The 12,314-nt window shown below is 40.5% G+C and overlaps 1 protein-coding gene across 1 annotated transcript in view; it reads right to left on the minus strand.

Moving 5' to 3' along the window:
* Positions 1-12,064, minus strand: part of slc15a4 (solute carrier family 15 member 4) — a 32,896-nt gene extending 20,832 nt beyond the window's left edge. The window contains exons 1-6 of the mRNA XM_080466779.1: positions 11,850-12,064; positions 10,700-11,305; positions 7,729-8,021; positions 6,828-6,969; positions 6,501-6,578; positions 4,297-4,477 (exon numbers count right to left, since the gene is read on the minus strand). Coding sequence (XP_080322905.1) covers positions 4,297-4,477; positions 6,501-6,578; positions 6,828-6,969; positions 7,729-8,021; positions 10,700-11,272 — 1,267 coding nt within the window. The 5' untranslated portion in view covers positions 11,273-11,305; positions 11,850-12,064. The remainder of the gene's footprint in view (positions 1-4,296; positions 4,478-6,500; positions 6,579-6,827; positions 6,970-7,728; positions 8,022-10,699; positions 11,306-11,849) is intronic.
* Positions 12,065-12,314: the final 250 nt, after the last annotated feature.

The raw sequence follows: 12,314 nt of genomic DNA on the forward strand, positions 1-12,314 counted from the left end.
CATAAGTATGGTGGGATCTCAGATTTCCCACCTCATACAAAGAGTGAAACAAGGCAACACACACGCAGACAGCTATGGTTTCACAACGCACATCCTTGACTGAAATCCAAACACGGCACTGGATAAATCTTAAAGCCCGCATATATTTCGGGAGGAGCAAAGTAACACTCGGCACTCCAAAGTACATGACACCAACAAACGCTGCCAGAGTCAGAGGATTCAGTGACAAGGCATTAAGGATTTAGTTAGTTTTAAGTCTACCACACCATTTCATTAAGATCACATCTGCACGCTTCTGTATTCTGGCTGTTAGTAATGGGACATCGCGGGCAGTTTGGTTGTCAACAGCCGCCACCGCCTTCTAAAAGCTTTATTCGATAGCTATTATCACGTAACCAGCGGGTATTTCTAGATAACTCCCAGAGACAGCATCCTATCATAACTACACTTAATGCTATATTTGAGTGGAATTGTAGCCTTGTAATCCGGATATCCAATAATACCAGACGTCCATCTCAAGCAGCGTGGCCACTGGGCTGCCCAGAGCAAGTCTCACACTATAAACACATATCTATTTTTACTTCCCCCCTCGAACTTAACATCACACATCGGACAACCCTGACTGATCCCTTACAACCCCGCCACAGCTTTCAGATGCAGCATTAAAATGAAAATAGAGGCGTTTGCACGTGTAGAAGTCACAGAGCTGACAAACATAATCAGCAATTTAAATACAAATTCTGTGAACGTGGTGCAAAAATGATAAACACTGCAGTGTCACTGCTGGACAGGAAGTCTTTGGTTGTCCCTTTGCTGTAACGCGTGAGGGCCGGCTGTCGCCGTGCCACGTGACTCAGTGGCCACGATGAAACCCTGTGAAATATTGCAGCACCAATCATGACAAATTCCTGCACATTTCATGCACAAGGTGATGAAAGTGATTCCAACGCTGAGCAGCAGAGGTGTGACCGAGGCTGCGGACAGCGCGGCGGTCTCACAATGAAGTCAGCACAGCCGGGCACGCTCTGGGTAAAATGTGCCACACTTGGAAATCCGTTTCTTCCTCTCAGTTGTCCATCGGTCAGTCTCTAAACAACATGAGTCCAGCTTGTGGGCAGATGCAGATAAGCGCTGAGCACACACATGCAGCCCACTGAGAGCGCAGTTAAAAATATAATAATAGTGGAAGGCGGCTCCCAGTAGGAACTGTGAGTAACTGAATGAATATGAAGTGGGGCAAAGCTGGGAATAAACAGCAGACGGTTTCTGCATTGGAAAAAAAAAAAAAAAAAAAAAAAGGTTGAATAATTATTAAAATGAGAAGTAGTCACAATGTCTTTGTGCTGTATTTCAAGAACTCATTTTTACAAATCATATTATTGCCCAGATTAGATTCCGTCTTCCGATGTGGCTCCAAAAATCCAGGTCAGGTCTGCTTTGCACACTAGTTGTGTATTCACCTCCTGTGATGTGACCAATGGCCACACCACTGCAACATCATAAACCCTTTCTCTCCACTCCCAGGACTCAAAATTGCTTTCTGCAATATTCTGAATTTATTTTGCTTCAATTCAAATGCAAGGATTGCAATTTCTTTTTACAGGAACCAAATGGAATAGTAAATACCTGAAAAGCTTTTTGAGCACTGTAATGAACATGTTAGAGCACCTTTCGTTGGGGGAAAGCTCATGTCGTCTGAAAAGAAAATATTACTTTCAATCAAAAAAAGTAGACACATTAGATTTGGCTAATAGGCCTTTTACCGCATTGTGATGATTTAAAATGATGTTTTTGATGGACTAAGTCAGGCTTCAATAACTCTCAGCTAAGTACATCTGAGGACTGTCCCGACAGCAAACTTTGCCATCCCATTACCAACATGTACATATGAAGTGAGGCATGTAATGACAGTTCAGGCCACCATTTGTTTCTCTCTTATCCAAAAAGACACGTGCACACAGAAACAGCACTAAAGTGGTATTTCCTTCAAATGAAACTGTATTTATGAGCTTTTCTTATCATGTCAACTTGAATTATCGCCAATTCAAACAAATGTTGATGTTGAAAAAGTGAGTTTTACCACGTTATGGACTGTTTTTAATGCATTGGTCCCTTAAGTGCATATCAGTTATGCATACTGTTGTCCAAACCTGTCCTGTGTCACCCTGTCTTCCTCCATATTCAGCTGGGATCAGATCCAGAGCCCACATAACCATGAGTTAGATAAAGATGGATAGATTAATGGATGATAGGATGCAAGAATAAGGTCATACTTTATTGAGCAAGTCAAGAGCAGCAATAACATTATTATATTTTATGATAGCATCAAATTGAGACATGAAACATGAAATAAAATTGACCCAGGTTTATAAGAGGAAAGAATAAACAAGATTGTCCAGATCTCTAATGGGTACTCTGGAGTCACAATTAATATAGAATGAAGAAATCAGTTTTGATTACTTCCTGTAGAAACAATATTTTATGGGCTGTTTGCCGTCTTTATTCTAATTTGTGAGAAAGAATATTCTTTCTTAATTACCTCTAACTACTGCTGTCAGACTTGATGAAGTGCATGTTTACAAATGAATTGGGAATCGGCAAAAGCGCACCAGTCAATATCTAAAGGTCAGTAATGACAAAATATGTTCATATTAGTTTGTGGCAGGTGTAATGTGCACCTGCATCGGGAGAGAAAAAAAAAAAAAAAGATTGTGGAGAATCTGATGTACATTGATTCTCAGGACTGTTACTGATTTGCTTGCTTCCTGCCTCCGGGCTTGTGTCTCTCTCACATAACATTTTAGCCTAGATTTATCAGTGCGGCAACCCCCGCTGACAGGCGTGGCTTTGACTTTATTTTCAAAACAATTGACAGACTGGGTGTAAATGGGATTGAAGAGTACTGATGCATGATGCAGGTACATTCACCACCAAAGTTTGAAACCAAAGCTCCCATCGTGATCTACGGGATTGGGGGAAAGAAAAAAAAAACAAATACAAGAGCCCAACACTGCTGCTCTACCTTTGCCAGGAGAAAGATGATGTTTTCATTCAGGGGCTGATATATCTCTGACAGACCATCTGCTGAGTACCACAGTAAACAATTCAGAAAAGCCGACCTGGGCATTGTGCAGCCTGCAGGCCGTATTTTTTGGTTGTCCCTGAATGGCCCAAGGGATGAAATGAAAATTAGTGTATATCAGGAATGCAAAACGACTGCTTTATTGTTTTTATTGTACATAGTCTGTGTTTGAGCCACACTGTGTTGTAGTGGTTAGCACGCTTACCTCATAATGAGAAAGTCCCGAGTTTAAGTTGTGTGTGTGTGTGTGTGTGTGTGTGTGTGTGTGTGTGTGTGTGTGTGTGTGTGTGTGTGTGTGTGTGTGTGGCTTTTTTTTTTAAGGCTCCTCAGGTTTCCTTGCACAATACAGAAAACACTGTATTTGTTCATGTGAGTTTGATTATCTCTCTGTGCTGACCTGTCCAGGGTGTACCCTGCCTGTGCACATAGTCAGCTGGGATTGGCTTCACCGCCGTGGGACCCTGAGTTAGATAAAGCTCTGTAGAAGATGGATGGATGGAGTTTGTGCTTGTGGGCGTATCTTTACTTGTCCTGACTTTGTTGGCTGGCAGAGCATTTGTAGAAATGTTGGCTCTTAGTATCAAAAAAAAAAAGATTGATGCGGAAGGCAGAAATTTTGCAAGGCATTGACATCTAAATACTTACTTATAAAAGTCAAAGCTAAAGCCGAGAGCTGAGTTTATGAGGAATAGCCGAATTTAATATAACTTACAGCGGCCCTTCATAGCAGTCCTGGTTTTATGTGTGTCCCCTCAGGTAAATAAAAAATAAAAACTTGCACTAAAAGGAATCCTTATTTTAAATTTTGTATATACACACACACACACACACACACACACACACACACACACACACACACACACACACACACACACACACACACACACACACACACACACACACACACACACACACACACACACACACACACACACACACACACACACACACACACACACACACACACACACACACACACACACACACACACACACACATCCCATTCAGAGGACTCCAAGAGTTATCGCAGCAATAACATGTTAGATTTGTATCTCTGTATCTCTGTTGGTGAATCACTGATGTTGGAGCAACTGTACCAGCTCCATGTAGCATTTTCCATCAGAAAAGTTCTAATTTCACTGTGTTTCATCATGGTTTAGTCCGGCCTACAGAAGCGACAATACCAAGAGTACCCGTCTGTTCTCAACACTCACCTGCTGCCACGGCTGACCACATGACAAAGAACATCCCCACCGCAATCCTCTTCAGAGAGGAGGGCAGCAGGCCGCGGCGTTTCAAGATGGGGTCCACCACTTTGTCTTTAAGTGGAATCAGCATTAGGATGAGCAATGCGTCAAACATGGTGAGCCAGGCAGCCGGGAAGCGGAATGTCATCTGAGGGACCCCGAAGAGAAAGATGAAATAAAAATGTACAAAAATCAACAAAGCGTGAAAAATACAAAGAATGTCAGTGCATTCCAGAACACTTCACCAACTGTTTGTGTTCATCCACACACATGCATAAGTGAGTGTGCACGTGTGTGGATGAACACAAACAGTCTTGATACTGCTTTGGCACCCCCAGGTGGTCAAAAGCAAACATAGTTTAATGATGAATATTAATTCAAATCACAATTAAAAGAAAGTACACAGTGAAATAACTGTACTATTGTAAAATACCTAGAAGGATAAATAGCCATAAAAGCAGCAGCACGGATAGTGGTATTGAGAGTACTCTTGTTTGTTTTGTTTTTTTAATTCAGATTAATTAAAGCTACCATAACAGGCAAGGTAATCAAACAAAGTAAAATTGTCAACTCATAACTGAATCCATTACCATAAAGTATAACCTTTGAAAGAAATAATTACACTTTGCAAACCGAGTGGATTACATATCAATCAGACAAATACCCATAGTGAGCATACAAACTATCTCCACAAACAGGCGGTATTTTATTGAATGAGCAATGAAATGGTGCAAACTGCCGGAGCAGTTTTTTTTTTCAATTCAAATTCAAAGTGCCATCTGAGCTCCTGATGTGTCTCTGGTTGAACACTTCTGATAGCATCATTTATTCTCAAATTGAATTTCCATTTCTTGGAGTAACCACTGGCAATCTATAAGCAGCTCCTTAGAGAGTGTTTTCCTGCCTTGTTTGTTGCATTATCATATTCGAAATGATGAGATCAACTGAGTGAGACTCTTTCTCTGCTGTGGAAACTCTGCTTTAAATGACTACGGTGCTCCAGTGAGACCAAATCTCGAGCTTTTCCACTTCCTCACAATGAACCGCATGCAGTGTGCTCTGCACATGCATATACTGCATGCACGTGCATTTCTTTAATGATCAATAACATCTTAGAGAAAAGGCTATAAAAAAAGAAATTGAATTAAAAGTATCAACTTCACCTACTTAACACACTTGATATCATTTGTGTGTATACTATAGATTTTTGCTCAGTTTTAACTTTCAGGAATGCAACTGGTAAAAGTATATTTAATTACTTTACTACTAACAGGTCATTTAAACATAAACAATCAGAAAACTGTGACAATCCCTCCATAGTCCTGTTTTTGGTTATTACTTGCTTGAGTTCTGTTTCTTTCGAAAGACAGCATGTTTTTTTTTTAGTTTACCAATGAAATCTGTGGCGAGAAAAGGGAGCAAATGACAAAGGCATCTAATCTCACTTCCCTTTAGATACTGAGAAGCTGGTCGCAAAAAAAAAAAAAAGAAGACATTCCAATCCGTTTCTTATACCAGCTGAATGGTATGTGGAGTTAAAAAAAATAATAAAAAGACAAATGAAGGTCCCAGAGAGGGTCAGAAATAAAGAAATGTGAACAAAACATATCCCACAGTGTGAGAATTGTGTTTTGATGAAAAATAGACAACAGCAAGTCACACTTAGATCGGTTGGGAATACTACAGTATACATACAACAAATGTTCGTTCGGCTGTGTTGCTTATACAACTTTGATTTTTCAGAAGTGGTGTATCATGTGGAGCGGTTGAAGAAGCCCTGCAGAACTCAACATAAAATCCTTCAGAGTGAGACACAGGTACAGCAGCCTCACTGAATCAGGTGGAGGCGCTGCTGTGGAGAGATATACACACACACACAGCCAGGTTGCTAATCTGCGAGGTATTAGTCTGTGAAGTTCGCATTTAATCCCCAAGGCATTACCCGCCTTTGCCGGTGCCTCCAGCTGTTGCTTACCATCGTGTGTCACTGACCTACTGACTCCTTTAGTTTCAATCGTGGAAAAATCTATTTCAAAACAACCCGTGGAGATGCATGTTCGCGCTCCACGCTGATGTTTCATTCAATATAATTCTATAACCGTTTCAGCTCCAAGTTGCAATGTCAATGTTATTTGTTCACTTAAGTAGACAGAGAGAGTCTCCACTTTTACCTTATTGGAGTCAGAAGTGCTGTTTGGCAGGTTGGGAATCATCAGATGGAGGCTCTGCAGGACGTACGTAGTCTGCATCTGCAACAAAATAAGGAGATTGCAGTCTCAGCGTGACGTAATTCTCCACCCTATGATCACCAGGGTGTCCGGTGTAAAGCCACTATTCTCCAGGTTTAGAATGGGAAATAATCTCGTTTCATTCTGTACATCTGTGTGTGTATGTGCACATCATATCTGAAATCCAGACAGCTTATTTTCACATAAAATTCACCAATATTTTTCCTCTTATGCAATGACAGAATATTATTTAAGACATTTTAACCATACCTGAAAGTACACGGTCCAGTAAGGAATGAGGGCGAAGAAAACTGGAAGTACTTTGACCAATGCTTTCACTTCCTCGACTTTTTCTTCTGGGAATTTACCGCCATAAGTCACTTTGGCCCTGTCCAGCAGCGCTGGTTTATTACTGTAAGAACAAAAAGAAGAAAAAAAAAGCCCAAACACACTTGAAAAGTTTTAAAACTACACTGTGATTATCAGCATGGAAAAAAAACAAAAAAACGCACATAGGGAGTAAACTAGAATTAGCAGAAACCATTGAAGGGAGACTTAATCAGCCTTTTTATGAACATCTTAAACTTAAATAACAGCTCTTTTACAGATAGGAAAGGAAACTTCCTTCTAAAGCCTATAATCCCCATCTCTGGAGAAAATGCATTAATAAGGAATTCTTGAAAGGCTACAGGATTGTCCAACTTAAAATATTCAATGTCAAGTTTTTGAGCCGATTGTGCTACTTTGGTTCAAAGTCAAGTATCAGCACTTCAGAATAAGTTTTCACCCGCCGGGAGAGAAGATGAACGCACAGGCCAGTGAGGGGGAAAAAATATATATATACAAGGGGATCAAAAAAGGTTTTACGATAAAGGCCTATCGACAACACCGACCTGCATTATTCCATCAGATCAGAGTTGCCATGTCACTCAACTCCACCATGAACAAAATACTTGGTACACAGCTAGACGGAGGCGTCCCAATGAGACTGATGTCTGCTTTACTACACTGCAGGTAATGTGAATGTCTTGTTTGTAACTGAGGGGGTGGTTTTTTTTAACATCACTTTTTTAACAGCTGACAATGCACTTTGTATGATTTTATTTCTTATCGTGCCATAAAAAAAACCACCTGAAACGACTCATGCACTGAAGTTACGTGCTGTGCTCACCGGAGCAGGTTGGGCTCCTTCGGCTTCGGTGAACAGCAGGCGAAGGCCAGGATCTTAAACATATCCGTGAAGGCGCTGCCATCAGCCGGCTTGTTGATGAAGACCGTACGTCCCAGGAGAAAGACGAGGAAGGAGACCCCGAGGCACACGGCAGGAATGATGTAGCCCAATTCAAAGCCGATGTTCTGCTGAATATAGGCCACGACTCCCAGAGACAGGATGGCTCCTAAATTGATGCACCAGTAGAACCAGTTGAAGAACCTGCGTGTGGCCTCTGGTCCTCTGTCTTTGACCTGTGATCACAAAATCATAAACGATCAGATGATGCAGAAAATCAAATGAGGTCACGTGCGCACATGGTCATGGATATATAAAAACATTGTGATCCATTCGTTTAATACAAAAATAGTTGAGAAAACATCACAGGAAACTTACAAAGAAATAGAGAAACAATTATCACAAACAAAAACTGGCTCGATTGTGGCGTCACACCAGAATTAAATAATAAAATCACTATATTAAAAGTGGTACCGATGTCATTAACCTTTTCTAGGCCAAGTGATTACATTTGATGACATTTGATATTGTCCACATCTCTTCCTGTTGCTTACATCTCTCAAATTATAAGCTCATGACGGTCAGAGAACATATGTTTACTTTCGATTTATACATCTCATATTAACACGAACACTGTTCTGTTCTAAGAGTTTCTTACTTTCAGTGAGCGCATCTGATAGATGCTTAAAAATAAGAAGAAAATAAGAAGCAGAAGCTGGTACAAACCACAGTATGTCTATGTTCAACGAGACACCTAAATCAAGCAGGAAGCCATATTTTGAGTGAATACTTTAGAAAAGTCCAAGGATACAAAAGGATAGTAGTCCTCAGTAGTGTAGAGGGTTTTCAAAAATACATCTGTTTACAGGCTTTCCAAGCTTTAAGCTGTTATTGTGTCATTTTAGGGCTTAAAATATGATCCAACAACACCCATAGGATAGAAACCTTCAATGTCCAAGTATTTCAGTGAGTGCTGTAGAAAGAGTTAATATAGAAATATTTCCACTACTTTTCCTTTTTTGAATATATACAGCCATATTAACGCGGAATATGTAAACAACTACATTATACTAAATAGACGGTCCAACAATAAACAGCAACATTTCGGTTCAATCTGCTCTTTGTGTCTCGGAGCATTGATGATATCCGATAACATTAGCTTAGCAAAACCACCATAAATTTAGTTCAATATATATGCAAGCAAACAATAATATTCTCATAATGGCTCTGGTCCCTCCCGCAGTTATCTTAGGAGAGGGGGAGATTTTATCACTACATGATGAAGTGGATATGTGTTTAATATATTAGCACAAAAGATGCACCGGTACAGCCACAATTAACTACTGGAGAGATAATGTCACGGCATTCTGCATAAATCTCCCTGGGGTTCTGCTCTGCAGTTGTGCAATGCCATTTACTAAATTAATCACTTTATTGCTGACTAACCAGCAACTACACTGTAAAATGTTTTTAAATAGGACGCAAAAAGTATATTTGTTTATGTTGCCTATACATTTAGTTCTGACACAAGATCAATCAGTGTAAGTGGCTGCACTCACTCAGACCCTTCGTCATGTCAGTATGAGACAAGCTCTTGATATACTGTCGTGTTTTTAATGTGTATCCTCCATCAAATCCAGAATATAACAACTACATATTACACAAATCGCATACATCCCAGTGCAGGCCTGCAATGCCCTTTGCCTGGACTCGCTCATAACACAACTGAAAGCCCACCTCTTAAACCAGGCCGATGGGGATTCTGCTCAATACGTCAATTGTGTCTGTTTTTGTGTAAAATATCTTTGGGTCCTGTCCAGGGTGTTGTTCCCCGCCTTTGCCCAGACTCAGCAGGGATCCAATCCATCCCCTGTAACATGCATATGAGTTAAATGCAGTATAGAAGATGGGTGATGCGAGTCAGAAAAGAAAAATATATATGTATATATGTGCAGCTGCAGTAAAGTGTCTTTCTTCCTGAATCATTGACTAACTTGAATTCCCAGCTATCAACTAGCAGCTGCAGCTGCATCGGCTCTGGTCCAGTGTGCGGACTCCATTAAGATGCAAATTCATATTTGTGAAGAAGATGTAAATTCAAAACACCAAATTTTGATCAATGCAAAACGGTGTGAATTGTGTTTGGGATAGGAATAATGTTGCATTTAAATCTTAAATTACACTTCCATATTTTCAGTATTTCAGCGAGAGGATTGTTCATAGGAATAAGTGGCAAATTTCAGATGCAAAGAAGTTATGCGTCTTTGTCAAGTTACTCACTCTGAATGTGTCTCACAAAAAGCATCCTATTCTGTATTTGCCATATTTCTGTAGAATCATTCTCTTTTATCCCAATGCATACTTGATCACGATCAGGTTAGGCTTTTGACAGAAACCCAAAAGTCTTCTCATGAGTAGCATTGAGCTCACTAACTAATCATATTTGCCCTGTAGGAACAGTTCGTGAGGTTTTATCCGCATCTGATTAGCGTAATTTGAGAAACAATGACTCCATTGACAAACTTCCCCAACATTTTTTTTGCCAGCTTGATCGCGTAGCAGGCCTCCTGGTTAGTCTGGTCATATTTTGACAGCAGACCAAGAGATGCTTGTTTCACTTCTTGTTAAGTCTTCAGTGTAAATAACAGCATTCCTCATGAATAATGCTGGCTCTAGTATATTCACCAAGACCTTAACTTTACATTTTAACTGGCCATGATGATTAAGAGCATGCATGACTCAGTGAAATGTCATGGTAACACAGAAAACCCGTCACATGTCTGATCCCCATGATGGCACACTGCATACCTAATCTTATATGGGCCTGTTAAAGAAGAGATCCGACAGTAAGCTCGCTCTCTGGTTATATAATACAGACTTTGAGATGTGAAACTGCACAATGTTTATACTCTACCTGATCTGCTCCAAATGGAGTGATGTTGGACTTCACAGTACCAACACCTAACGCAATTAGAAAGAGTCCACTGTAGATCACGGAAGCACAATATCGATCATGGGATGGGCAGGTTACGTTTTTTGGAAGGGTGTCATTTTGCCACAGACATTCTGGATGTTGCACAGAAAATGCCGGCATATCTCCACATACATGCGGCATTGTGTCCTTATTTGAAAGGAAGGGGAAAAATAACATGCCAATAAGATACAGGATCAAACTTGACGCAATAGTCAGGAATTTCCCCAGGTATGCATCTGCCAGCCAGCCTCCAAATGGTGAAATCAGGTAGGTAACTCCCATAAACACAAGGGACGCCTGACTGGCCTGTGTGCCCTCCCATAAAAAAGGACTGCCATTGAGAAAAAGAACCAGGTTGGATATGATGCCATAGAAAGCGATCCGTTCTAAAGACTCAGCCAGCAGGACGGCTGCACAGGCCAGTCTTCTTCCTTTGAAGACTGAGGGAGTTGGGGGTCGACTCCCAGAGTCCAAAAGAGGGGTGGTCTCACTGGTGTCCCTGCTGTTTGCCATACTCTTGGATTATTGTTCAATGGAGTCGAAAACCTGTAAATAAAATACAGATTGAGTCAGTTATAGAGGTCACCGCCACTATCATCTAACGTGTGTGCGTGTGTAAGTAGAGAGAGAGAGGGAGAGAGGGAGAGAGAGAGAGATCATCGGTGCCCATCTACATATAACAGCATCAAGGTATAACAATAATAACTATGAAAAACACCACTTTACACTCAACTTACATTTAATTAAACGTATAACTAAAATAGTAAGGCAATATTGACATATCTTAAGAGCATTAGAGATATGAATATTTCAGTATGACAATAATATGAGAAAGAATACAAGTAAATGTGTCTGTAAAGTTATATAAAATACTTTTTGGTCTTTCTGAGCTCCTCTTGGAATGTTCTGAAAGTGCTACGATGAATTTTGCAAAGCTCCATTCCTGCAATAGTGCCAACGGGTTTGATTTTCTAACTTTTGAAGGCTCTGATGGAAAACTCCGCCAAGCTTTCGACATCAAATGACTCGAGACCAAAGTAAGCTAGCTTTAGCACAACAACGGCTTGGTAAAATCTTGGTTTTACATTACCTTTAATTACTGACACGCGTAGCAGTGGTCACCAGGTCTCTCAATGAACATGGATAAAATCACCGACTGAAAGGTAAAGTTAGTTTCTTGTAAACTTCACCGAAAGGGAACTGGAAGTCAACAAAACAGTGTCACAGTACTATCGCGTGACACTTAGCTCAGTCTGAAAACGCTCACGCTTGCGCTGCCCAGAAAAAGATCTGCAAAAGCAACGCGAGTATAAAGACCGTGTTGGCAGCTTATCCATAAGCTATAATAGTCTGCTTCATGTACGCGGATGACGGACCACCGGGAGGAGGAAGTGAAATTGCGGTTTCTTTCGTCGTTGTTATTTTGTCGTCGCAGATCTTCTCATGTAAAATATAGCTTAAAAATATAAACCCATTGGGAATGTTTGAAGGAATTGGCTTAGTCCAACAATAATCACAAAATAAAAATCGAATACAATTTGGAAATTGGTAAAGT

This window comes from Lipophrys pholis, assembly GCF_963383615.2.
Source record: "Lipophrys pholis genome assembly, chromosome: 7".
Taxonomy (NCBI): Eukaryota; Metazoa; Chordata; class Actinopteri; order Blenniiformes; family Blenniidae; genus Lipophrys; species Lipophrys pholis.